Source organism: Amblyomma americanum, chromosome 4 (assembly GCF_052857255.1).
Source record: "Amblyomma americanum isolate KBUSLIRL-KWMA chromosome 4, ASM5285725v1, whole genome shotgun sequence".
Taxonomy (NCBI): Eukaryota; Metazoa; Arthropoda; class Arachnida; order Ixodida; family Ixodidae; genus Amblyomma; species Amblyomma americanum.
The window spans coordinates 81,624,981-81,652,514 of NC_135500.1; the positions used below are offsets into that span (position 1 = coordinate 81,624,981).

At 46.8% G+C, this 27,534-nt stretch overlaps 1 protein-coding gene across 1 annotated transcript in view; it reads right to left on the bottom strand.

Moving 5' to 3' along the window:
• Window positions 1-335: 335 nt before the first annotated feature.
• Window positions 336-27,534, bottom strand: part of LOC144130206 (very long chain fatty acid elongase AAEL008004-like) — a 115,051-nt gene continuing 87,852 nt past the window's right edge. The window contains exons 2-4 of the mRNA XM_077664190.1: window positions 23,250-23,695; window positions 4,823-5,023; window positions 336-815 (exon numbers count right to left, since the gene is read on the bottom strand). Coding sequence (XP_077520316.1) covers window positions 615-815; window positions 4,823-5,023; window positions 23,250-23,654 — 807 coding nt within the window. The 5' untranslated portion in view covers window positions 23,655-23,695 and the 3' untranslated portion in view covers window positions 336-614. The remainder of the gene's footprint in view (window positions 816-4,822; window positions 5,024-23,249; window positions 23,696-27,534) is intronic.

The window sequence follows — 27,534 nt, forward strand, 5'->3', positions numbered from 1 at the left end:
GGCAGCCAGCTGGGTAGATACGCAGCCATTTGTGCCATGGATGGCTGCGACTCTGCCGCATGACCCCCAAGAAAGGCTTAGTCTCTTGCAGCCCGCCTTTCAACACGAAGTGCACTCACAGTGAGATGCTGCTCGGCTAACAAGACGAGCGCTATGTACAGAGGGAAGGCTTTAGAATAAAGAACTGTAGGTCGATGTCCGGGACCAATGAAGTGACACCTGGGTGCGGAGGCCGCTGGAAGTAGTGGTATATGCGTTCGAGGTATAGGCGTACAGAAAGGGCGAGAAAAAAAATTATTGCCATTTAACTGTTTGTTGCTTGCAGAGAACAAAACGAAAAAGAAAACAGTTTTCTATTCAGGTCATTTGTTGGGTCTTCGTAGGCCTGCGACACAGTAATTGTTATCAACCGCCATTGGTGCGCGATGCCGTGTAGACCAGGCGGGAACGGCACTCTTTTTGTTCAGGGCGAATAAACTGGAGTCGCGTTCAATATGAGCGGCAAGATTCCTTCGCACTGTCTTGTACATCGTCGGCGCACCACTGTGTTGCGCGGGGCGAGCTGCCCTGCAGCCCACTGTTCCTGTTCTGCGGTGAATGTGACGGGGTCCCGTTTAGTCCGTCTTGTGGCACTCGAAGATCATGGCGGCCGCCTTGCGCCGCCGGTACGTGTCCAGGTAGAAGGCCCAGAACCAGGCGAAGAAGATGAGTCCCTCCGCGACCAGGATGGCCGAGAAAGTCCGCACGAAGTTGCCCGCGAAGAACAGCGGGAGCGCGTTGTGCACCATGAGCACCACGAACTGCACCAGCTGCACCTGCGTATATAAGGGGCCACGGCTGGGTGGGGGGCTGTCGCAGAACTTGCACACCGGTTTGCTGTTATCGAGCGGCTTGTAAAGGTATGTGCAGGACCCATAATCTATTAGGTTAAAGATTTGATCAATAGTATTCAGTTAACTGGCTTATTAGTTAACATAATTTATCTGTTTTCTGACGTCAGTCACCCCCAGCATTACTGTCGCAAAATTAGACGCCTGGTTGTTGCTAGAGATCAGCAGCTGGGCATCATCAATAGCCTAATAGTTTTCTGAAGTTTCGAAAACGCGATTACGCTCGGTGCTGTGCGTGGCGCAAACGCGCCAATTGAAAACCACGCGGTTGTACAAAGCGCGCCAGTACATGTAAGTCGGAGGTGCACTTGTCACGTGACTTAAGTCCCCTCCAAGCCGCTGCTCCAGCCGCCATGCCAACATGTGGGCGTCCGACTGACATGTACTGGCGGGTGTTCTACTCTGTACTCTACGGCCATGCGATGCTCAAATGGCGCGAGGAACGACAGAAATTCGTTGCGACACCGTAGTGGTCTTCCGAAACTCTAAAAGCTGATATGGATATTAATAATGTTCAGCTGCGTATCCGTAATTACAACCAGGCGGCTATTTATAACTGTTAAAAGGTTCACCATTTGATTTCAGTTAACCAGCCTATTTTCTTTAGGGAAGACATGCGCCATATCAACTGGGGGGAAATAATTCTTATTGCTGATACGAATAAGTTGTACTGTAAGTTTCTGGCTAAATTCAGAAAGTGTTACTCTCATTCGTTCCCATTAAAAACACAGGACCGCAGAAAAAAGAAAAAGCTCAAACCATGCATGACAGGATACCTTGTTAAGTAAATTTCTAAACAGAATAAACTTTATCGTGCCTTTGTGCAATCTCATGATCCTGAAATGTGGGCTGAGCGTTAAACATTCTAGAAAAAAACAAATAAAGGAAAGAAATACGCAAAAGATTACTCCTATCGAATTTTTAACAAGAACTGTCTCCGAAGTAGTGACAATTAATGTGAAGAAAAAATTAACGAAGCTTTAAAGAGAATAGGTGAAGCTTGTTGCTTCGACACCGGCCGCGGTGGTTGAATTTCGATGGAGGCGAAATTCTTGAGGCCCGTGTACTGTGCGATGTCAGTGCACGTTAAAGAACCCCAGGTGGTCGAAATTTCTGGAGCCCTCCATTGCGGTGTCTCTCATAACCTGAGTCGCTTTGGGACGTTAAACCCAAATAAAACAAACCAAACACTCGTAATAGACGGCCATGCCTTGGGGGAAGCGCAACTTGCAGATTGATTTAATGATTCTTTTGTTCACCTGGAAGGCAGAACTTCCAGCACTCAGATCGTAATGAACATGCCAATAAACTGAAGTTCGTTGTTTCGGCAGACCCCTTGTGCCTCAGAAGCATTAGCCTTTTTCCAAAGTCTGGAACAAAGCCATGGTTGTGATGCAGATGCACTCAAAATCTGACCAGTCAAGCATGTGTTGGACATTGTAGCGTCAACATTAGCTCACATCTTTAACATCGCTTTATCAACAGATGCCTTTACACGAAGCAAGCAGTTAACGAAAATAACACTGCATGATATATGAAGGCAGAATAAGAACAGCCTATGTAACTGCAATTACTAAAGGTCTTAAAAAATTTAAGAGTAGATAACTTTTTCCGTATATCCAACTTACTAAGGCAGTGTCAGTTTGGTTTCAGAAAAAGCTCTGCATGTAATACGGCTTATTGCGCAAAAAGAAATTTTATCCGAATATTTTGAAACGTAAGTAATGGCGCTGTCAATGTATTTCTATTTGTAAAGACATTCGATCACGTAAACCACGAACTCGTGCTCAGTAAGTGAGACGAGTATGATTTCCGAGCAACTGCACATCAGCTTATATGGCCATGTTTTCTCTCATTATATTAGCTAGTGTATAATAATGACCAAACATCTCTCACCAAAAAAAAAAATAAGACTGGTGCGGCGTAAGGCAGTATTATTTTTCTATATTACATAAACGACATTGCATTAACTACAAGCTTGCGTAAATTTGTTTTCTCTGTAGGCCAGGACACAACAGGTATAATTCACCAAGCATGCTTTGCATACTGAGTGATTCATGAAGAGTCGATTTGCAACTGCCTTTTTCATAGCCAGTCTGAAAAACAATGCGTTCTTTATCGAACTAGTGGGACGGTTACAAAGATTGGAAACTTGATTACGTTAGGCCACTTTAAAATTGCTAGAGGGAAATAGATTAAAACTATCGGTGTAATAATTTCTGAATATTTGTCCTGGAAAAGACATGTTAACTTAGTCTGCATAAAAGTGCGAAAAGACGTTGGTATAATAAATTAATGCCGCAATGTGCCGCAATTTCCAATCAACATGGAAAGGCTCCTTTACAATTCCTTTTGCATCCATATTTCAATTATTGAACATTAACCTGAGGGAACACAATATCACATGATCTTCTTGTGCTGACCTTGTAACGGAAGAAAGCAATGTTATAGAAAATGTTTTCTTGGCATGACACACACAGCCACTTTTTATGAAAACATTATAAAGGCTACAGACATCTATGCTTATAGGTATATAAAGAGATTTAAAACTGCAGTGCTGATCCATCAGGATGTATTATTAATTTACGCGGACTTGCAGAGACAATCTAAATTGTATCCTCATCGTCAGAAATTGCTCGGGAGGAGGCCATTCTCGCGTAGAGTATGGGCGGAAAAGCATTTCACACACATTACCTAGCATGCTGAGTGATTTCATTTTAAGAGAAACAAATATAACATATTTAAGTAATCTATGTCTTTTGAATATTTTTTTGTAGGCACTGAAAACGTGTTGTGCTGTTGTGCGTGTCACTGTGTTACTGATAAGTACAATATATGAATGATTTTTTTCAGCTATAATATTTTTCACTTTTGTTATAAAACATTCCTGTTTCTTATGGTATAGCTGCATCTGTATATCATTGTGTTTTGACGATTAAATTACCTGTCTGCATTGTCGTTAAGTATTTCTCTGTCACTACTGCCTTAGGGAAAGAGGCTTTGATTAGTCAATATGATTTACATATATCCTGACGTCCGCCGACCATGGTATTAATATGCGGCAAGAGCGTCTGCATACCACAAAAAGCCTATTAAAAAATTACTGTTGGTTTGCACTGATACACTTATTTTCATTCGGGCCATACAGATTCAGTGTTATTTTCTTAATCAAAAATCTCTCATAAATCTGGCTTTTAGTGCACGAAATACTATTTATGGTTACACTCTCGCTTTCCTGTCTCCTTTCCTTCATGAACGGAAAACGAGAATAGGTTTTTCTGGAAAGGAAATGCTGCAGTAACTGTCTTACATATCTCGGTGGGCACTCGAACCGCGCCGTAAGGGAAGGCAGGAAGGTGGGAGTGAAAGAAGGAAGCGGTGTCGTAGTGGAGTTCTCCGGAATGATTTCGACCACCTGGGGATCTTTAACGTGCACTGACATCGCACGGCACACAGGCGCCTTTTGCGTTTCGCCTCCATCGAAATGCGGCCGCCGTGTCCGGGTTCGAAACCGGGTGCTCCGACTTTGTAGCCGCGCGCCCTAACAACTGAGAACCTCATTGTTACTGATTCACTGCCACAGGTGATGACACTGCCGGAGGCGTCGCCACCTGTGGCAGTGACACAAAATGCTCAGATGCCACAACGCCAAGTTAACCCGTGCCAGCCAAACTTTTGTGACTGGTCTCTAATTGGGTTTACGACAAATTTGATACGTGTCCCTGTGAACAAAAACTTACGCTCAGATTCCCGCTGTGGATGCAAAATGAAATGTGCTGATTTCTGGCCATTTTTATTACAGCGTTTCCCGTTACTATCTCTTCAAGTCCTGCTGCTCATTGGCTGCGAGAAAGGCCCTTTGCTAATCCAACTGACTACCCGTGCCACTGGGAAAAAGAGGCGCATGTGCGGAGGGAGGTGAGTGGGCGTACTTGCGTGAGGTACCTCTTCCACCACAGGAACGGCTGCGCCCAGGGCCCCAGCGCGGCGAGGAAGTAGTAGGAGTACATGACCAGGTGCACCAGCGTGTTCATGCAGGTGACGAAGATGGTCTGCGCCTGGCCCCCGTACGTCACGCAGAGCCACATGTTCCACGCGATCACGCAGTGGTGGAACACATGCAGGCCGCTCACCTGGAATGAGAAAATGGGCGAGAAAGTGTCACGCCGACCGCTTCGCTCGACGCAGTGGAGAGGCTAATTATGCGCGCCAAAGCAATACGCGCAGCTCGCGGCCTATGCGCGTTTTCTTGCGTTTGGCGATACAACAGAAGTACCTGCAGAAGAACATTGTGAAACGATCTCACGACTGAAAGCATTCAGACGGCGCGAAAAGACGACACAGGACACGCGCGGTACCTTAATTGTCTCCTGCGCATTCCGACTTTTGCGGTGTTTGACTATGATAACGCTCACAGTTTTCCATCTGACTGTGTTTAACGATCGTTGCTTCCGATCATCCGTCAGCCGGTTATATCTGCAGGCGAGACTGTCATGGACTCGTAGTTGTTGTGGGAACGCCTTGTAAATATTTTGCGACTTCGTTAGAGTTTTAGCGCTCATTGTGGAAGCTCTTGTGTGGTTGAATGAGTGCTGTCTAGAAGTATTCAAGCCTTGCTTTTCGTGCGTCCTTATATATTTTTGTGCACGCATATGGCGAACAGTGCATAGCGAACATAACCTCCAGAGCGATGCTGTTTTTTTTTTATCTTAAGATATTTTGTGTTCAGCTGACACATCGGAACTTAGACATAATTTTATCTTCAATATCCTGTATGCATCGGCATGTCGGAACAATCACTCCACTTAAAGGGGCTGTGAAAGGGGGTCTCAACAAAGATGCGATGTGCCTATAGGATGCTAAAGGACGCCGCTTCACAAATATCCTCCAGCAAGAATTTTTTTAGATGCGTTTTGTGGAAGCTGAGTTATCTGTAGTCAAAATTTGAATTCCCGCGTCTTCGCGCCTTTTCCTCTCCTCTCGTCACTTTTTGCAAGCTGAAATGTCGACGCTCCTCAGCCGGCCCCTCGCACTCGCCCCGACCGCCGGCTGACGACGCGCGCGAGCCAATGCTAGCAGTCCGCTGCTGATGTAACGAGCGCTATATGACGTAACAAGTGCGGTGCTGACGTAACAACGAGCGCGGATTCGGGCGCCGCCAGGCGCGGAAGCACGAGTTTTTAAAACTGTGTTGTAAATTATTGGCTCGCTTTTGAGGTCTTGCGCGCGGCATGGTAGCTCGTTGGCATGTACTCTACAAAATGCCAGCATTTTATAGGCAACCTCCAACGCCCTTTTCAGGGACCCTTTAATGCGGCTTTACCTTGTAGAAGTTTATAACATACTTTTTTTAAAGATGAGTAAAGAATTCTTGATCATGGAATGACGTTTAAGAATACCTCTTAGGGCGTTTTGAGAACGTTTTTTCGGCATCTATAGCCTTCTTCTTCTGATTACGTTTTGTATCCTCTTGCAGCGGTTGAACAGGTGAGCAAGTGAAGCACTAAATTTAGCACATCTCGAAATGTTTCATAAACGTTAAGAACCCCTCAAGGATGCCTAACAGAGATCCGCAGACATTTCTTTTATTTCCTGGAAAGATTAATGAAATGCATGCAATGATTTTGGCGGAATATGAGGACAACTATGATGCATGAACATGCGCTATAGGTTTACTAGGCAACACACACAAATGACTATATACAGTATAGAGAGTAAACAAATGTCTTATAAGTTCAGCACCTCCTGGGTGGCCTATGCAGAACTGTCGTTCAGTGGTGCCTGAACTCCATGTTTGGTTTAATTTCTAGAGTTTTAACGTCCTAAAGGAATTCGGACTATGAGGGACGCCGTAGTGGAGGGCTCCGGACAGTTTCGGCCACATGGGGTTTCCTGATTTCGGTGTCCATCACGTTGGCAATTTTTCATCCGAGCGCAGTTTTTTGCAAACCCGGGCTGGCCTGCAAAAAGTTCGACCAGAGTGAACCGTGTGTAGTGTTTCTTTGCAAGTGCAAACTACGTGCGTGGACTAGCGCACCGCAGACGACACACATGACCGGTAATGGAGGAGGGTAGGGTATTCGTGTGGTACAGCTAGGTGAGCTTGGAAGAAGGCAAGAGGTAGTAGACGAAAAAGGAGATAGCCTCGAGAAAATGATCGTCCGCCGCGGTCGCTCAGTGGTTAGCGCGCTCGGCTACTGAGCTGGAGCTCCCGGGTTCGAACCCGCTCGTGGCAACCGCGTTTCGATGGAGGCAAAATGCAAAAGCGCGCATGTGCTGTGAGATGGCAGTGCCCGTTAAAGATCCCCAGGAGGTCGAAATTATTCCGGAGCCCTCAACTACGCACATCTTTCTTCCTTTTGCTTTCACTCCCTCCTTCCTCGCTTACCTTACGGCAGTTGCGGCGCTGTTTCGACTTTCCTCAAAAATCAATTTTTCAATTTTTTCTCGACAAAATGCATAGCTTTCTCGGGAGCTCCCGCAAAGAATATAGAATACAGGCCTCGAACAAAGAATCGACCGCCGCAGTGGTTCTCGAAAGACGCGGGTTCGATCCTGGTCGCGGCGATCGAATTTAGATGGAGGCGAAATTCTAGAGGACCGTGTACTGTGCAATGTCAGTGCACGTTAGAGAACCCCCGGTGGTCGAAATTTCCAGAGCCCTTCACTCCGCCGTCCCTCATAGCCTGAGTCGTTTTGGGACGTAAGCCAATAAACCAACGAAGAATCATCCCTCTCCCCTCGAGGTAGCACGTACTCAGCGCTGCAAGAGGAGCATGCTATGGTTGAGGCCGCTAGTGTTTTGGCATTCAGCAAAAGATCGTCAATTTAAATACGCTTCGCGGCATTGTCTGTTAGCAGCCGCATACTCTTTTTCGATGCTATAGTTGTTAGGGACATCGATGTAAGAGCTACAAGTATGACAACAAAATGGTATATTTTATCTTATATGCATGAATATAACGTGAGGGGCGAGTTGGAGAGCACAGGAGGATTGTAAAAGAAGTATATTTACGATTCTAATGTAATCTCAAAGTATTCAGGGCAACCATATCCGAGCCTCCCCCCCCCAGAAAAAAAAGAAAATAAACGCAGACGGCTCGCTAAAATAAGGACGCAGTGAATGCGGCGACATTGTTTAAGATGCCACGCTTCAGATGCTGCCGCCGCTGTTGAGTGAAGCCAAGCCTCCGATGCGTTAGTGCACGTAGGCTCCCACGCAGCAGCAACCGCCGCCACCGCCGTGCCGCCGCTACTCGATTCGAGCCGCCCAGTCCTGCATGCTCTTCTTTGATCTCTCCTACTACACTTGACTCTTCCAGTGCCTTCCCTTTCTCAACAAAGCGCACCGCCTTCTTTCCGCATCCATCCATAGCCACCTTCTCCTTTGCACTTGTATGCCGCGCGCTTTGCCTAAAGTTCGTGAGAAAACTGGCTTCTCCCAGTGGCTTGCGAGTGTCGTGGCGAAAGTTCCTTCGCATACCTTCGTGTTCAAAGTGCATGCCCTCAGTGCCCGATTTTGTGACATCCTGCACGTGCTATCAACCACACCCAGCAACCAACTCGAATCCTCGTAGTCAGCAGAACGTGCATACAAACACACGCACTCGAGTAAACAGCAAATCTAAAGAGTGTCCTAGCTAGTGCCGCTTTTCCTGTATACAAACGGACCAAGTGACAGCAGTACTACTGCACGGGTACAGGACAAAGGAAAGATAGCTGCCTCACCCCGGGATGAAAGGAATGAAACAGGAGCGCAAGGAATAGTTTTCGCGATTCCCCGCGGGCTGAAAAGAGTGACACAGCGCTGACTTGCAACTGTATATTATTCGGAAAGTGAAAGCACATATACAGCATAATGATCGTGTGGTAAATTTGTAGCTAATCGTCAAATGGCTCATGCCAGCTTGAAGCTTTGTTAAATGTGAAGCAACAGTGTGAATGAAGACATCAAAGTTAATTGCCTGAAGTTCAGCATGGATGTCCTTTTCTTAAGCTGTGATGCCTCATGTTGTTAGTCTTTTTTGAATTGGATTGAATTGGCTGTTGGGGAAAGGAATTGGCGCAGTATCTGTATCACATATCGGCGGACATCAGAACCGCGCCGTAAGGAAAGGGATAAAGGATGGACTGAGAGAAGAAAGGAAGAAAGAGGTGCTAGAGAGGAGGGATCCGGAATAATTTTGACCACAGATCTTTAACGCGCGCTGACATCGCACAGCACAAGGGTGCCTGTTAGTCTTTTTAAAGTTTTGGTTTTTTATCTTGATGTATTGGCAACGTAAGGCCCCTTTACAGCTTATGTCTGCCTCGCCGCCTTGTTCTCATCGTTCTTTGTCCATTCACACTGTTTTTTCACATGTGATCATAGGTTTCGTGCATGTGGCATTTGACAGTTGACCACAACTGTACCACAAAGCCATTATGCTGCTTATATGTGTTTTCACTATCAGACTCAAGTTCAGTTGCAAGTCTCTTTACTTCTAGCTTTCAGTCGGTGCCTTTGTTTGCTGCAGAGACCGCATTAGAGTAATGATAAAGCATTAGTGTTTGCCGTGACGTTGAAGGCTCCGAGTCGACTTTGGTAGCTCTTGTCCATATGACGTCATATGGAATCCTCTAGAACTATTTGAAAACTTGCATATCATCCTACTTCTCAGACACCGACATTCTAGGCTTCGTTTTTTGCTTTACTCTAATTGGTTGTAGGCGGGACGTCATCAGATGTTTGGAACGACGTCACAACCTATCACGTCACATTGTGTAACTAGCTCAATTCATTAACCTAACATTTACCCCCGCTAATTGACTCCATTAATTAACAGCATTATCAACTGCAGTTAAATATCTAATTAAAACATAATCAATGCTATTAATTATTGATATTAGTTATGTCTGCTAAATGTGGTAATTAATTAATACATATCGTTAATGCCCAATTGCTAATACTCTGACTCGGTATTGTTTAGTCACCTACTTCACCATACTTCATCATACAGCTCTTGTTGCCACGTTTTGCGGACACTTCCAGTGCCGACAAAGCTTAGTAATGCTTCCGCATTAATAAAGAAGTTCAGCCCACTAATGCTAGGCCATGGCGTCAGAGATCATAACTTGCTTGCTCATTGCAAACGCCAATGCGGGCACGTTGCAAAGCGCGCAATGTCACCTTAACCCATGCTTATGTAAACAACGACATCAATTCTACTCGGGAACAGTTAAACAACAAAGTTAGCTGAGAGAATTGTGCAGGTATTTGTTCGTTCTGCGTACAGTAAATTGGGCTACGGAATTATCTCAGCTGAGACTCCAGTGAAAGCCTAACTACCGATAAATGTGGAAGCAATTTCTTGACATCATCGTGGCGTGGTACCGGCACGGCTATGGCTGCGCCGCCCACGCAAACGCTCTTCTTTGTGCAGGTGTTACTCGCTTCAGTTTCGTGGCATTGCTGTTCCAAGAAGTTGGAAAGGTGGATCTTCGAAAGCTACGTTATCGGCCGGCAAATCTTCGTTCGTCTGTACTTCATGGGAAGCCACCGAGGGAATCAACGACACCTGTGACGGAACGGGCACCGCCGCTAATTCTGGACATTGCCCGATACCGGTCAATGAACCATGGAACATTGCTAATCGCCACCACAGCCTACAAATACCGAGGAATTCCAGTCTGCCGCTGGGGCGTGGTGCCGGCACGGCTATGGCTGCGCCGCTCACGCAAACGCTCTTCTTTGTGCAGGCTAGTCAGAATGCACTGTGCGTCACACATTCTATTTTTATTCTGCCGGTAGCACCCCCTGTGCTTTTTGCGAGTGTAAGAGAGCTCATGCTTGGCACGCTCGACTTATGTTTCGTAGGCGCTATCAGTTCAAGTGGTTACGTCATTTCGCATTTTATTTTTTGTTGTTGCTTGTGTGTGATGACGTCGAAGTGAATCCGGGTCCTCACATAACTGCTCTTAAACTAATTTTAGACGGACAAAAGCAATTGAAGAAAAAGTTGTGTGCTATTGAAACACACCAAGCGGTAAGCAAGGCTGCCATGTCGGACCTGAATGAACGTACGACTAATCTAGAAACATCACTTGCTAAGCTTCAGGCTTTGCACAGCGAGGTGAAAGAATGCAAGGAGAATTGCGAATAGCAGCAGGCCCAGCTTCTGTCACTTATTGATAAGGTTTATGACCTTGAAAACCGAAGCAGAAGGGGCAATTTAATTTTTAATGGGGTGAAAGATGAAGCCGAGTATGAAACGTACGAAAAGGCTGAGGAACATATCATAGAAGTTAGTCAGTCGAAGCTACAAAGTGAAAAGGTCCCAATTGAGAGAGAGAGCTCATCGTCGTGGAAGGAACTGTCCGGATAAAAGGCGGCTGATTATAGTCAAGTTCCTCTCGTTCAAGGACAAGCAGGCAGTGCTATCAAGTGCAAAGAAATTAAAATGCACATATACAAGTATCTCGGAGGACTTTTCTGAAAATGTTCGGAAAAAGTGGAAACTACTGTGGGATTACGCTAAAACGAATAAAGTGGAGACTGACAAAGTAAACCTCATGTTTACCACTCTCTATATAAATAAGGTGAAGTTCATTTATGACGAATCCCTGGATACAGTTGTACAAGCAGTTTGACAGGGTCTGAAAACGGAGGAGTCGGCTCTTGCTTTCCTTATTGTGAATTGTTGAAGTGTTCGAAATAAAAGTGATGAATTTGCTAGACTCGTTTATATGTCTAGGCCTACGGTCGTTCTTGGATCTGAATCCTGGCTCGATGCCGACGTTGCGGATGATGAAGTGTATCCGAACGGTTTTGCTTGCTACCGTAAGGATATAAATCGCCTCGGGGGTGGCATTTTTATTTTAGTTGATATGGCATTGTGCTGCCGAGAAATTTTAATAGAAGGCAGTGAAACTGAGATGCTGTGAGTAGAGATTGCATTGAAGAACGGCAGGTCATTATCGGTATGTTCGTTCTATCGGCCGCCAGGAAGTAAAATTTATACTCTGGGAGACCTTTCCAATGCCATAGAATTGGTGAACACTGATTATCTATTTATAGGTGGAGATTTCAATCTTCCGGAAATAGATTGGTCATTAGCTGACCCCAGTTTTAGTGCTTTCAGCCAGACTAGCAAAGAAATGTTTACGATCTGTCGCCATTTTTACCTAACACAGCCAGTCTCGGAGCCTACAAGAGGAACTAATGTTTTAGATTTGCTTTTCACTAATACGCCAGAGTTGGCACGGTCGACAATGGTGTTACCGGGCATCGGTGACCACCAGGCTGTGTTGTGCGATATGAACCTGTAGTATGTAAGACCTACCAATGGTGGTACGCGGCGTATCTATAGCTATCAAAAAAGGCGAGTGAATGATATGTCGTCAGCTCTCGATTCCTATTTCAATGTATTTGAGACACAGGCTTAATTTATGAATATGGAAGAACTGTGGGAAGTTTTCAAAAACAAGTTGCTCGAGATGCGTGAACCTTATGTACCATCATGGGTTATGAGTGCGCGGCGAAGCAATAGTAAGCCATGGTGCTCGCGAGGCGTGAAACGCAAGGTCAGACAGAGAGGGAACGTTTACGCTGCTTAGAAGAAAATCCCCTCTTTGAAGCTTAAAGAAGAGCTCAAGCAAATAACTGAAGATACGAAAGCAGCCTTAAAAGCTGCTAAAGATTAAATTCTTTAACACGTTCTATCTGCGTTTACAAAAAATACCAAAAGAACAGTGGCAGTACTTCAAAATGAACAGTAAAGACGTGTTATCGATACCGGCCCTCGATAACGACGACTCCACCATCCATGATGACGTCGAAAAAGCGGAGTGCTTTATCTCATTTTTCAGTTCTGTGTACACTTCTCGTATTAAAAGGAATAACACTCTGTTACAATCTGGTGCAGTAGTCGATGAGCCCATGAACGATATCATAATCAACCACCGAGGAATAGAGGCCGCTCTTAAAACTCTGAACAAAAACTGAGGCAGCTGGGCCTGATGGTTTGTCACCCGCTTTGCTCTCTTTATGCCCACGTGAAGTATCCAGTTATCTGTACGTCATCTTCACAAAACCTTTGCAAGAAACCTCCTTACTAGATGATGACTGGAGACTTGTCTATGTTGTCCCTGCGCACAAAGGAGGACCGCGAAGTAGTGTTTTAAATTACCGGCCCATTTCACTCACCAGCGTTGCGTGTAAGATTCTTGAGCATTTGCTCTTCACTAATGTTATGAGTCACATGAATGCGCACTCTTCTTAATCCCCAGCAGCATGGATTTCGTAGTGGTTTTTCCTGTAGAGCACAGTTGCTTGAATTGACTCATGATTTGGCAGGAGCTATGGATAGGGGTTTCTTTGTTGACTGTTTGTTTCTAGATATCAAGAAGGCGTTCGATGTTGTCCCTCGCTCTTTATTGGTAGAGAAATTATATATGTATAATGTTAATAGTATGGTTGCGAACTGGATCAAGGAGTATCTAAATTTAAGAAGACAAAAAGTGGTGCTTAACGGAGAAACATCCCGCGAAGTTGATGTGTCATCTGGCGTGCCTCAAGAGTCAGTCATAGGACCGCTTTTATTCCTCTTCTACATAAATGACATCTGTTCCGGTATTTCATCTCAAATCAAGTTATTTGCTGACGATTGTGTTTTGTACAGAGTTATTCATACGATCAACGACCGCAGTGTTCGACAAAGCGACCTCAACAAAATAAGTCAATGGTGCACCAAGTGGCACATGTTTATCAACTTGAAAAAACCGTTCATATATGCTTTTCGAGGAAAAGAGCACCTCATGACTTCAGTTACACTATCTATTCAACCAAGATATTGTCTGTTCACGAGCACAAGCGTCTTGCCGTATATTTCACCCTTGTTCTTTCTTGGAGCCGACACATTGATCACATCACAAGTAAAGCATGCCGAGTTCTAGGTCTCGTGAGCATAAATGCAACGAAGTCACCACTTCAGGCCAAGGTATCATTGTACAAATCAAATGTGCGATCTATTCTTGATTACGCGTGCGCTTTGTGGGATCCATAGGTGGTATGCGATGTAAACCGTTTAGAAAGAATACAAAACATAGCTTTTCGTTTGTTTTTTTTTTTCAAATTCTACTAGGAATTTCAGTGTTTCAACAGGGAAAAAATCCTTGGCTGGACATCACTACAGAAACCTAGGGAATATCTTAGACTGAAAATTTTCAGAACATATTTTACTCTCGCACAGGTATAGATCCAGATAGGTATTTATGCAAGCCTGATTACATGTCATTGACACAGACCATGCAAATAAGATGAAAGAAATACACTGTAAAACTCAAGCTTTCAAAATGTCATTTTTTCCCAAAACTATAGGTGAATGGAACAAGCTTCCATCCCATATCGCGTCAATACACTCAAACGATGTATTTTGAAACTCTGTATCTCTTTTGAAATATAATGCTAATATTTGTGTGCGTTGTTTGCGCGTGTGCGTCTGTTTTAAAGCGCTCCCGTGAAGTATATTCATGATTAATTGATGGTGTTGCCGATGTGCATGAGATGTTGCGTTACCTGTGTTATTTTTCTTGCCTCTTTGTCCCCCCCCCCCCCCCCCCCCCCCCCGTAATGCCCAAGGGCGTGGCTGTGGTTTAGCTCTGGTTAAACCTGGAGTGACGCGATAGCTACATCTGGCCGAGTGGAACTAGCTCAGTCGAATTGCATAGTCAGTCTTTCGCCGCTCCGTTTTGCTAGGCGTTCCTTGTTCATCTTTGTCCCACTTGACACGGCGCATGCGCACAGCTGTTTGTTGCAGCTGTTGCGCGCCGCGCCGCCTGCAGCAGCAGCTGCTCCGCACCAGTGACCAACGGCCGCACCATGTGAGCAACCCAGGTGACCAACCGTACGTGACCAACGGCGCCGCAACAGAACTCAAGTGGTGCCACGCTCAAGGGTCGGAGAGGTGGCGTTGTGTAGCTATCGCTACAAAAATAAATGGAGGAATACGCACACACGCACCCGCAGGAAAGAGCAGCTATCTAAGGATATCCACCGGCTCTGGTGACTTAGTGGATATATGGTGTTCGGCCCTGAGTACAACGACGCAGCATCGAATCCGGCCGCGGCGGCCGCATTTTCACAGAAGAAAAAAGGAAAATTTCACAGGAATAATTAACTCCGTTATGTGCTAGCGATGCATAACATTAGCAGCTGTTGATATCTTTACCGGAAGTGACGTCGCTTTCCTCCAGCCAATGGGAGAGTTTTATGAGCGACGACGCATTTTGACCTCCATGTGGCTTCTATAATGCATTAAAAATGCTCACGTATTCTGCGATAGGAGTGAAAGTTGAAGAACTCGGTGTGGGCTGAATTAACAAGCAGCGTTCCACTAGCTTCGGAACGTTAAACTTCACGCACGATAACCTAGCACGATTTCCGCTGACTCCCTCCAGAGAAAAAAAAGCCTAGGGCATGAAATAATTCTGTGTCGAAGGCGGAAGCCAACAACTGTTCAAGGACGGATAACAAAGGCCTTGCATTCATCTGGGGCGCATCGAAGTTCCGTCGATACATTTACATGGTTCTCCAGCCTCCGAAGGTTGTTAGCGATAGCGACCACAGCGCTCTGTGCTATAGGGTGCCAATTTGTGTTCCTTCCCAGAGCTTGTGCTCTTTCATGTGACGCATAATAGCGAGCCCTGCCCTCTCCAGTTTTCTTGAAGAGCAATTTTGTGAGCAGACTGGCAACAGGACACCGTGGAAGGAACACCGCATTTAAAATACGTCCTCCTTAGATAATATTTCTACCAGAAGTACGGCAATAGATTCGAGCTGCAAGTGTCCTTTCAGTCTATTCTTGCGGTGTACAAAGTGTCATTACGTTGCATAAAGTAGTAAATAGTTATTGCTGTTTTAGACAGCAAGGAGTTACAATTTTCATTGCATAGGATGACTATATGTCCCCAAAAAATGGATGTAACGTTTACTGCTTCTTAGTGCGATTTCGTAACTTTTACACGCGAACACAAAAAAAATCACATTAGTAGCTTAATGGCACATGTACATCTACCCTGCTACGCAGACTTCCGGTAGAAGATATGCACTTCGAAGGCTTCATCACTAACGGTTCCTTCATTGCAAAGGTGTAAAAAGTTGGAGATATGTTGAAAAAAGATGACTGCTGCATAATTAATTTGGGCTAACTTTGATGATTTCCCTACCTCCAAATGGAAGACGAAATTGCTCGCTGATACGCACATACAGTAAATTAGGGGCAAAATACGAAATTGCACCGTACAGCCTGCCAATGCAGCGCTACGACCACGGAAATTTTTGACTCAGTCGCGTTAGGGTCACTTTTGCATAAATTTATCTTTCGACAGGTCTCCTGCATCTCTGGCAGGTGAAACTTTGACCTCACTTTCATAAATACGGGAAGTAAAGCTGGGCTAAGTTGGTAACAGTGCCTTGGGTATGGAACAGCGCGAAATAAAGACGAACGAGAAAAATAATAAGAAGAAGGCACACACGGAAAAGCGCTGTCTGTGTCCGCCGCACAGGCAGGAAATGAAACTGAGAAGAATACGAGCGAACACATATTCAAGCCCCTAAAGACTTTACGCAATCTACCCAGAAGACTTCAGCCGCAATGCGCACACTGTGACATACAAGCAGCCCATGGCATGGGCCTGTCAAAACAACACAGTAATAGAAAGGATAACAGAACTAACGATTAAGTGAGCGGTGGGAGGAAATGATGTCCAGCGCCGACCCAAAAGTTGAGCAGGAGCTGACCGAAAGGAAGAAAGCGGCTGCAAGATCCAATGGACTGTCGGTATAGGGGACACCAACCACCAATTTTAGTCCCAATTAAAATGCTTCGTCATCACGCGCCTTCTTCTTTCGTCGTTCGTCCTGTTTCGCGCTGTTCAATTCACTTTCAAAGTTAGGTTGGAAAATGCCGTTTCTGCAGTTTTGTTAGGAAGTCATGTAGTTATAAGAGGAGAAATACCAGACTTGTAGATTTTGCGTGATTTCGCGCCAAGATTGCGATAAACCTTTGAATATAAGAACTTCAAAAATTCCGCATCCGCTAAAAACTCTGCGCACAAGCTAGCGAGCGATGAGGACGAGGTCTGTCGACCGGCCGACAGGACACTCGCTCCCTTTTGGGGATTAAAGAAACAGAGCGGGAAGGATAACAGAAACGACTAGATGAGCGTTGAAGCCACCGTGCGTGCCGACAACGGCCACATGCGAGAGCACCCCAACCAATGTGACTCCCTCCCTGCGTAGTTGCGAAGGCCTTCCAATGCTGTTGCGTATAATGCACACCAACGCATGACTTACTGTTTACACGAGGTTCGCAAATCATGCTCTCAATTTCTTTTGTGAATCCCCGATAGCATTGACGTTTCTGTTCCGTTTGCGCTGCTCTGAAAGTTCATATCTCGGCAACAACGGCGCAGCGAACGCAGGCAGATGTAGTGCAGCGAATATGCTCGTGGTATAGTAGAACTGCTGGTGGAACTCGCACATCTTCGGAATGGGCAAGCGTGGAGAGGAGGAATGCGGCGCTCTGGGGAATGTCCAGTGGCTACAGCCTTTCGTTCCCCCTCAACGGGGGCCTTATAGCAGTCACCAAAAGAATCCCCACATCTATCACTCTATAGCACCGTACGTACCGCTTAGCTGGCCCCTAGTTCTCGGTCTGATGACAGAATCACTGCTTTTCTCTCAGATGCTCGCAAAGGTACTTTGCCCTTTAAAGAGAAGTTTATTTACGTATGCAGAAAATCCGAGGGCGAAAATCAGCAAATACACATGACAATGAGGACGCCCACGCTTGGTAGAAAAAAAAAAACAATCCGCGCTGAATCTGCAGTTGAACTTTCAGATTTCACGCAAAAAAAAAAAGGTTTGGTTTCTTGCAAGTGCAAGAAATTCTGAAACAGAAAAAGTGATAGTTTTCGCACCATCCGAATTTTACCTGCATTATCATATGCTCGGCTACCATGCGTTGCGCCAATGGCATGGTGGCACTAAGGAGAGTTCGTTAAGTTTAAAGGCGCTCTGAAAGGGGCTCTAATAAATTTGGGATATGGCTGGGATGTTAAAGCAACGCATTTCGTGAATATTGTCCAGCAAGCATTTTTTTTCTAATGCGCTATGTAGAAGCTGAGTTATCTGCAGTCAAAATCTGAATTTCAGCCTCTTCGCGCCTTTCCCTCTTCTCTCGTCACTTTTTGCACGCTGGAAGGTCGGCGCTCCTCCGCCGGCCCCACCTCCGGGGGAGAGCTTCCTGACCCGCCGGAGCTACGCGGCCAATTGACCGCGGCCTCGGTAGTTGCCTGACGTCTGAAAGAATCTAACCAATGGCCGCCTCTCAACATGTATACGTAGAATCGAGCGACGGAGGAGGGTGCGAGCATGAAAAAGTCGCCGGCAAAGGCTCGCCAACTTTGACGCGTGATTGTGGGTCCTCTGCTCCGTGTAGAAGTGTATTGTTTGGCTCAGATGTTCATGACAACAAATGCAGTGTCTGAGCGAGTTTATGTGCTCTCTTCGGAAGGTGTTTCAGAGCCCCTTTAAGTTCATTGAGGCCAAACTATGCAAGGACTGTGCACCCTTGTATCTTTGTAAAACGATGTATGAGAAGCACAATTCTCAAACGTAATCACTTAGCATTTTAAGCGACATACTACTCGAGTACTCCGCGGTGTTGGCTTTCACAGGCCGTCGTCTCTTCGTACCAGCGGGAACAGCGCACGGAGAACAGAAGTCGCGAATAATGCGCTCGTAGTAGGAAGGCCCTGCCGTCGCGAAGGCAGCAAACTGAAGGAATCGGCCTTCCTACTACAATTCTCGTCCTCGCTGCAGTTCATATCAGAACTGCAGGTCAGCACTTGGATCAGATGTCACGTGGTGGTGACAGCAGTCAGGAAGGCACCGAAAGGCTTCCAAAAGTGGTTTTTTATAGGGGCTGACTTGTGTCCACAAAGAAGTGAACAAATCGGAGGCGGCGATAGCAGCAAATTTGCTTGGCGGTCATCGATAAACATAATCACCGCAGCTCTCGGTCGCACTCAATTTAAAGCAGGGAAACAACTTTCTTGATACTGTGCAAATGGCATCTGCGATGGCCTCGTACAAAGTAAAAGCACTTTTACGGGGTTGCGATCATTTGAAATGAATCTGGTCGCATCTCAGGTCAGAAACAAAGTGATAAAGGCACATGTCGGCGGCTTTGAGCATAAACACATGAGCGATACAAAGCTTCGCGAAACTATCAGTCTTGAGGCTGTGGGCGCCATAGCTTGTCTCTCTCGTCTTACACCCATACTTGTGATGCAGGAGTAAGTTCAACTTAACACACTCAGTGAACTCACCGACAACAATGAGGCAAACAGAGCTCGAAAACTGTCTGTTTAGTGTCATCCCTTTAAGACACTTCCTCCGGGGTCCTACTGTTAAGCTTACTGGCGACGGTTCGAGTTTCTCCTCCGCTGTCAGCCACGCATCTCCCTCAGGGGAGCATACTGTAACCAGATTCATCACACATGTCACACTTATACCGCTGTCTACAGTTCCTCCCATGCTCACCTTAACTCTCGCGCGACATATACCGCAGATAGGTGCACCCCGCTGGCACTGGAACTTCAAGCGATTCAATATAGTTCACCTCTACACCGACTCCCTCACCAGCCTTAAACAGCTTAAGGCGGTTCGATGCACATTCTAGGTTACATGATCAATTCATCTTCTATGCGCAAAATACCCGTGTCCTGTGCGCATTCACTGAATTCGCGGCCGTGCTCACGATGCACATAATATCTACGTGGATACCATGACACACCTTGACACATCAGACCGCCCGCCACCTTCCCCTCTTCCCCCAGATCCACTCATGTCCAGTGATACCGAATCACAAGTTTTGCGCCTGATAACACGCGCTCTATTTCCGTCGTGTTCTCACCCTCTCCCGCGCTGTGTTACTCGGGAAAAGGAGGTACCCTTGCCCCGGAATCGGACAGGGACCGCTCTGACCCCTTCTGCACGTCGTCGGTGGCGTGACAAACATCTGCCAGTGACTGCCGAGTGCTCTCACTTGGGCACTCCACCAGATCTATGTGTGATGTGCGACAACTGTTGTAGGCGCGCCCAGTCACGGCTTCTGTGCGGTGAGCCTGCGGTGGAACTGCGAATGTGACTATGAATAGTAGACTATGAATAATCGCTGCACAGGCAACCTTCGAGGCTATCTGAGCAAAACTGGTATTTACTCCTTCAACTTTCTCCTACATTCCATTCCCCTGTTCTTAACTTCTGCCTTGTGGTGCACTTGTCACAATAAGAAAGAAGCAGATGACCGAGGCAGCAAAGCGGACAGAAAACGTGTTCTCACTCGCTCACTCACTCCCCATCCATTAACTAACTAACTGACTGACTGACTGACTGACTGACTGACTGACTGACTGACTGACTGACTGACTGACTGACTGACTGACTGACTGACTGACTGACTAACTAACTAACTAACTAACTAACTAACTAACTAACTAACTAACTAACTAACTAACTAACTAACTAACTAACTAACTAACTAACTAACAAACTGACTAACTAACTAACTAACTAACTAACTAACTAACTAACTAACTAACTAACTAACTAACTAACTAACTCACTCACTCACTCACTCACTCATTCACTCACTACGACTCCTTGCAAGGGAGCCGGAGAACTCGGGTTCAATCTCCACCGCGGCGGCTGCGGTTCGATGGAGGCGAAGCACAAGGCGCTGTCACGACCCTGCTGGCGACACGACGTTTGACCATCCGATGACCCCACATAAAAAAAGTATGCCTGGCTGGGAAACTGCCTGTGTAGTGTTCCCAAGCTCAATTGGTTCGGGGGGGGGGGGGGGGTGTAGAGAGGGGGAAATGCCTTCCCTTTGACTGGTTCCGTGCAAGAAGGACGCCTGGGGCAGCGACCGACGATGAACAGACCACAGGGGAATAGGGGAACGGTGCCTTCGAGTAATTACCCGTGTCTGTCGGGAGCCGGCCCGACCGGAGAGAGCTCGCCGCAGTTGAGGCCCGCGGCGCCGCAAAGATCACAGGCGTTTTTTGGGAGACGGGGAGCCGCTTGCACAGCGCTTGCACCTCTGAAGGAAATAGCAGCGGATTTGAGATTTCTCCTCGCCTGTTCCCACGGGTCGACTCTGCAACGAGTGCTACAGCGATGTGCAACTTTTCCCATCTTGGAGAAATGTACCACGTATTGTACTGGCCACCGCCTGGTCAATGGGCAGAACCTTAGGGGATTCAAGGAGCGTGCTGAGTGAGAAAGGACGCTCTGGGCCTTGGCGACAAGGCCCATGCAGTCGCTAGATGCTATGAACTCTTAAATTTTGACTTTTTGCCCTTTCTTAAATATGTAAATAAGTTTCGTCATAGTGCCATTAAACTCGCCTGTTTTCGTTTTCTCAGACTTCAAGTTCCATCTTTCCTCAGGCCGAAGGCTTCGGACACGCTAAGCAATGGAGCCCAGGTTCGAGTTAGCCTGTGCGTCCACGACAGCGCCCATGTGTTGCGCGATGTCAGTGCACGTAAAGAATCCCAGGTGGTCTAAATCAATCCGAAGTACTCCAAGGTCCACACGTTGCTTCGAGACATTAAACCACAAAATTTACAGTTTACCTCTTTCTCTATTTATTTTCTTCCTCCTTCCTTCATACTTTCTCTTACGAAGCGGTTTAGGTGCCCACTGAGGAGTGAGATATTTCCTCAAAACCAATTTTAATTTTTCTCGAGGGGTGTGGCGCATACAGCACTTGCAGCAAAGGATTCACTGAGCTCGACCGCGAGTTTCATCCACCGGGCACGCATACCCCCCCCCCCCCCCCCCCCCCCCCCCCCGCTGGCAGCCTTTGACCCTCGCAAACATAGTACGAAGCTCCCCTAATACAGGGCACTGCTTTCAGAACTCAGAATCCATTATACGCCCAGAACCGATATAGCAGGGAGGATACAACGGCCCCCTTATCCCCTACAGCTGGTTGTCGAGCGCAAACGCTGTCAGCTTCTGAAGAACAGTTCACATAAAACATCTCAGCGTCACTCATAAGACACTCGAAACACCGATATTTCACTCTGTGCACTCACCACAAACACCAACTTTAAAGGGACCATGAAATCATACTTAGTGAGGTTAGGCAAAACGCACGAGGGATCGGCATTCTATCACTTGTCACCGCACCGCGAAATAATTTGAGCTAGCTTTATTGACATCGAAGATACCGGATGAGTTTAAAATGATGCTATTTCCCTTCCCAATCAACTCATGCACGTCTACCACAAAAAGAAAAAAAAAAACAATGAATAGTTCTCGCGACTGCACCCCGCCGCGCCCCCGTCGCGCTCATGTCAACTGGGCACACGCCCAATGAGAAGGCTCACACAGATTGCTCATTGCCATCATCGGGGTTAGTATGTCTAAGAAAGCGTCGGTTCCTCGTCTGTTCCGGCTGATTCTACATGGTCTGTGTTTTCCCACTTGCTGATGAATCTAATGAAGCGCTGTCCTCGTACGGTTGTCGCGAATTTTTTTTTTTCTACACAGGCTCAAATCCACACCGAGGTTCCTGGAGTGACCATCTTTCACTTTGCTGATGTCGCATTTCGCCCGTGACTCTCACCTTCTAGTTTCAAACAGCCCTCGTCGAGTTCTCTGGAAGTCTTATTTCTAATATTAGTCACCAACTAGCCCGCCTTTCCCTGTTAGACTTTTCCCCGAGCATTAAGTGCTCGGTCTCCGCCTGGCGTCGCCACCCTATCTGGCAATTTTTTTATTCCTACAACCGCCCCTTACGCCTAACATCCGGACCTCAGTGGTGGCTCAGTGGTCATGGCACTCGACTCCTGACCCGAAAGGCGCGAGTCCGATCCCAGCCACGGGGTCGAATTTCGGTGGAGGCGAAATTCTAGAGGCCCGCGTACTGTTCGATGTGAGTGCACGTTAAAGAACCCTAGGTGGCCGATATTTCCGGAAGCCTCCACCACGGCGTCCCTCATAGCCTGAGTCACTTTGGGACTTTAAACCTCCACAGATCATAAACCAAACCCAACCCTGTTTTCATAGGTGACTACATGTCCCCTGCCTGGGCGTTACAAAGTTACGCGAGGGACATTTGAGCGCTGTGCACAGTAAACTTAGCGTGGCGTTTTTCTTCCTCAGTTACAGTTAAAGGCCAACCGCTAGCTTGGACACAATCATCCTTGGCCAAAGGCTCTCGATCTCTGGCAAGCGACCACTGACGCTGCATACAGTGACGGCGGAGCTGGCCTATATGTGATAAAGCACGCTTCCATTACCTGGCTGAACTTTTTCCTCAGCACGAAGAAGAATGTCTCGGTGAACTCGAAGATGCGGAACATGAAGTACCACCAGGAGAGGCTGACCAGGCGCATGGTGGCCGGCCGCGTGGTGGCGTCCACCTCCTGCAGCAGCACGCTGTAGCCGTTCTGGACGAAGGCGAGCCGCACGAACTCGACCAGGAAGAAGGCGCAGTTGAGCACCATGAACAGGTTGTAGGCCAGCACTAGCGGCTGGATGTTGAAGGGCTCGCGACCCTTCATGGCGCGCGGGCCCAGCACCTTGACGCCGTACACGTAGAGCACCAGAATCCCTGCCAGGGGCCCCAGGTTGCCCGTGAGGAACCAGCCCTCGGAGCGCCAGTCGGGCTCCGGGAACCAGCGCTCGCCCAGCGAAATCGTCATGGCCGCTCCTCGAACCGCGGCTTCGGCGTCGGGACTGAGACCTGCAGAGAGCGAGCACCTCTCAGTGAGTTTGATGAGCCTGCAACGGAGCGGCGAGAGCATCGATGCGGCTCAGGTATCGCCTCAGTGCGTTCTCTCCCTATAGACAAATTTATACAGGCCATGACTGAATCGCAATCCCTTTAATTACTGTACCCATGCTCCCAATTTGTGCAATTTTCCCTATGTATTCAACTTTGTTTTAATTTCTTGCTACCATGTCTTCAGTTTTCGAATGTGTGTATATATATATATATATATATATATATATATATATATATATATATATATATATATATATATATATATATATATATATATATATATATATATATATATATATATACACGCGCGCCGCCAGCAACGATGTATGTCTAAAGGAGTACATGGATCAAAATATGACTCCATGTTTTCTTTTGTCATACAGTACATGAATCGCCACTTGGTATTAGCCAACGACCGCATAATAATTTGCATTGAATTTATTCTCTCACCTGTTTCATGTCGAGTTTCAACAGCCGTGTGATGTCTGTGACATGGCTATGAAGTGAGAGGTCAGTACAAGTCATGTGAGGCATGATAAAAACTGCATTATGACCACTGCTTTACTCGTTGTGTTTGGGCTCTTGAGGCAGGCTGGCTGTAGTGTTGTAGCGAATGAAAACGACGAATCAGCGACTATATTCTGGTTAACTTCATGCCCCATGTAACCTCTACTCACCTCTGACGTCTCAACAATAACTAAGCTCTTGAAACCGTAACAACCGGGATAAGAAATTTGATTTTAAATTATATGACGGTCGTACACGTTCACCACGCGGCGATCCATGTACGGTAATGTTTTACACATTGTTACAAATAGGAAAACATGCAACTGAAATTTAGGTGTCTATGCACCTTCAAGTTTCGGAGGGGCGGAAACGTGAATTGTGTGACCTTTCAGAAATTTGCAAGGTTTACGATGCAAGATGAACCGCACTGCATGACCCAGATGGAAACGTTGCGGGCAGCATATTTTTCATACAACGGCTGTACAAGGTGCACAGGCACCGAGTTAATGATGAGAATATTGATTTTCCAACAAGAACTCATTGTCAAGCAATTCAAGAACTTGTAACACCTTGAAACACTTATGTTACAGCTTGTGGCATGGGCAAGGCATGGGCTTGTGGCAAGGTTGCGGAGCGCCGCTTCGCTCTCGGGGCCACAACGGGCGAGGGGCAACTCGGCTCCGGCTCTCACCGGTCGCTAGTCTAACTGCCATGTGGGGATCGCAATATGAAAGTTTGCCGAGCGCTTCAAGCCAGTTAGTCTACCCCATGCAGGCCGATTGGCCGCACGCGCCCTATTTATTGATTTCATAAATGCTGCCAGCCGTTGAAAAAAAAAATAGATTTAAGCTTATTGGCATTGCTCGTTGATCATCCAAACTGATTGGCATTAGCGCCTGATAGGTCTGGAGTGGCAGACGCATTTTTACCGTTTCACACGAGACTGCCTGGTTGGGCGTCCCACAGGCCCGTTTCGGCGTCTATACGCTCCCGTGCATACTCGGCCTTCTTCCGATTGCGGTCTACGGTTCGATCGCGTTCCTGACACGCTTCACAGATTCCACGGCCCGCTTGCGCGAAGCAAATATGCTAGTTCCCATTGTTGTCTTATTCGCAGTGTAAACCCATCGTTGGTTTTCAGAAACGGAAAGGCGCATAACTGGCTCCCTGGTGGCGCATAACTGGCTGTGGTGTCCACCTAAGGCGTTGCGCACAGTGCGTTATCCGGCTGCCGTTGTACCCCTAAATTGCTTAGAACTGCTAAATGGCTTGTACAAAGCTATTACAGGTTTCGCTATAAAAAGGCAATAGAATTACGTCAACAAACAACACACTTTAACAAGGCAGATTACCGTACCAGCCACCAGCGATAAGTAAAATGAGAGCGCCTCACTGCAAGGCCCTGCACGAAAGTATTCACACGATGTACAGTCTTTGTCAAAAGTGTGCAGCCCAGGAGGTCCGCTTCTGAGCCCTGCAGCGCGGCTCCTCTTGCGTACTCAGAGACCCTAATCTCACGAAGGCGGGGGGAACTCAAGTCCTTAACCCTCCTATGCTTAGGACTATAAAATGTGCTCAAAAGAGAACAGACATTTAAGTTTGGTGGCATGTTTTCTTCTCTACAACGATGCGGAAGACACTGGTACGCATGAATCACCATGTGATATTCACGTATAGGGCAAGTAAATGATTTGTAATCCTATTTTTTCTGTCATGCTGTTTCAGTTTCAAAAGCCGGTTTTATGTCACGTGAGGAATGAAAAAACGTCCATATAATCGCTGCTTGGTCGTTTTAATTCACTGCAGTGCTGACGCCAGCCTTCCTCAGGAGCCGGGATGGCAACGAATGTGGAAGCACCGAAATGTCGCAGTTTTTATGTCTCACGTGACCTGTAAGTACACGTTAACGTCACAGTACTCATTCAGCTGTTGAAACTGAAACCGAAACAGCACGTGAAATTAATTCATTAAAAATTATTTAGTAGTCGTAGGAGAATACCAAGTCGTAATCCATGTATAATAATGACTTACGCCTCATTACAAAGAAGAAAGCACCCACCCAAAAGTTACGTGTCTATCGTTCTAGAGCCCCGCAACACGGCATGGAAGGAAACTCCTTGGGCTGTATACTTTTGACAGACTGTACCCACTGAAGCATACCACACATCAGCGAAGCAACATAGCATTCACGTGTGCTCAACGACCGGTCTTCCACAAGGCAGTCAAGCTCGACCCGCCGAGTGACTTGAGTTGCTTTGGCTTTCGGCTGCTGGCAGACAGTAAACTTTGTTAGCCGAGTAGTAAGGGCGGAGCCCAGCATAACGCAGCAGGTCAACCCCGGCGGATGGCCAAGAGCTTATGCGCCTCGGCGAGCCAGTCAGCCCGTTGGACGAGCCAAGCCTCCCACTGCTCATCGGTAGTGATTAAGGTGATGGGGGTGATGGGGCAGGCCCACATTACGTGGGATAGGTTAGCGTGCCCGCCGCAGAATGTGCAGTTGGGAGAGTAGCTGCTGAGCCCAACGACGCAGGTTTGGTTCTGGCTGCGGCAGCCGGCGGAATACGAAAACGCCCGTCAGAGAATCCCAGGCGGTCTAAAGGGCTCCGGAGCCCTCACTGCCCATGCGTCGCTTCGGGACGTTGAACACTACAATTAAGAATTAACAGTATGCAGTCATGCCGCTGTGTCTGCTTCGAAGCAAGGAAGGAAGGAGGAAAGGAAGGAAGGAAGGAGGGAAAGAAGGAAGGAAGGAGGGGGGAAGGAAAAGAAGGAAGAAAATTCATGAAAATCACGATATTCGACGGCAGATACTCAAATATTGTCACAGCGAAAGCTATATTTGTCACTTCCACTTTTTTGGTTATAAATAATAAGGTTTGTAGGTGTTACCAATAACACGGAAAGGTGCGGTGGCAGCCTCACAGTAGGTGAATGTAAATGCCTGGACCAAGCAGAGAAGGAGCGATTAAGGAAATGGTTAAACGGGCCCAGATTTAAAAGAAGACAACGTTCACGCTCGTCTGGCGGGCGGTGACCGTCCTTGGATTGCCGTACTTTCGAAAGCCAGCCCCCTAAACTGAAGAGTTCAGCTAAATGTTTTCCTCTGTCTCTCTCGATTGAGCTGAAACGCAAAAGGCGGCCGTGTGCTATGCGGTGTCAGTGCACGTTAAAGATCCACAGGTGGTCGAAATTATTCCCGAGCCTTCCACTACGGCGCCTCTTTCTTCCTTTCTTCTTTCACTCCCTCCTTTCTCCCTTCCCTTACAGCGCGGTTCGGGTGCACACCGGCA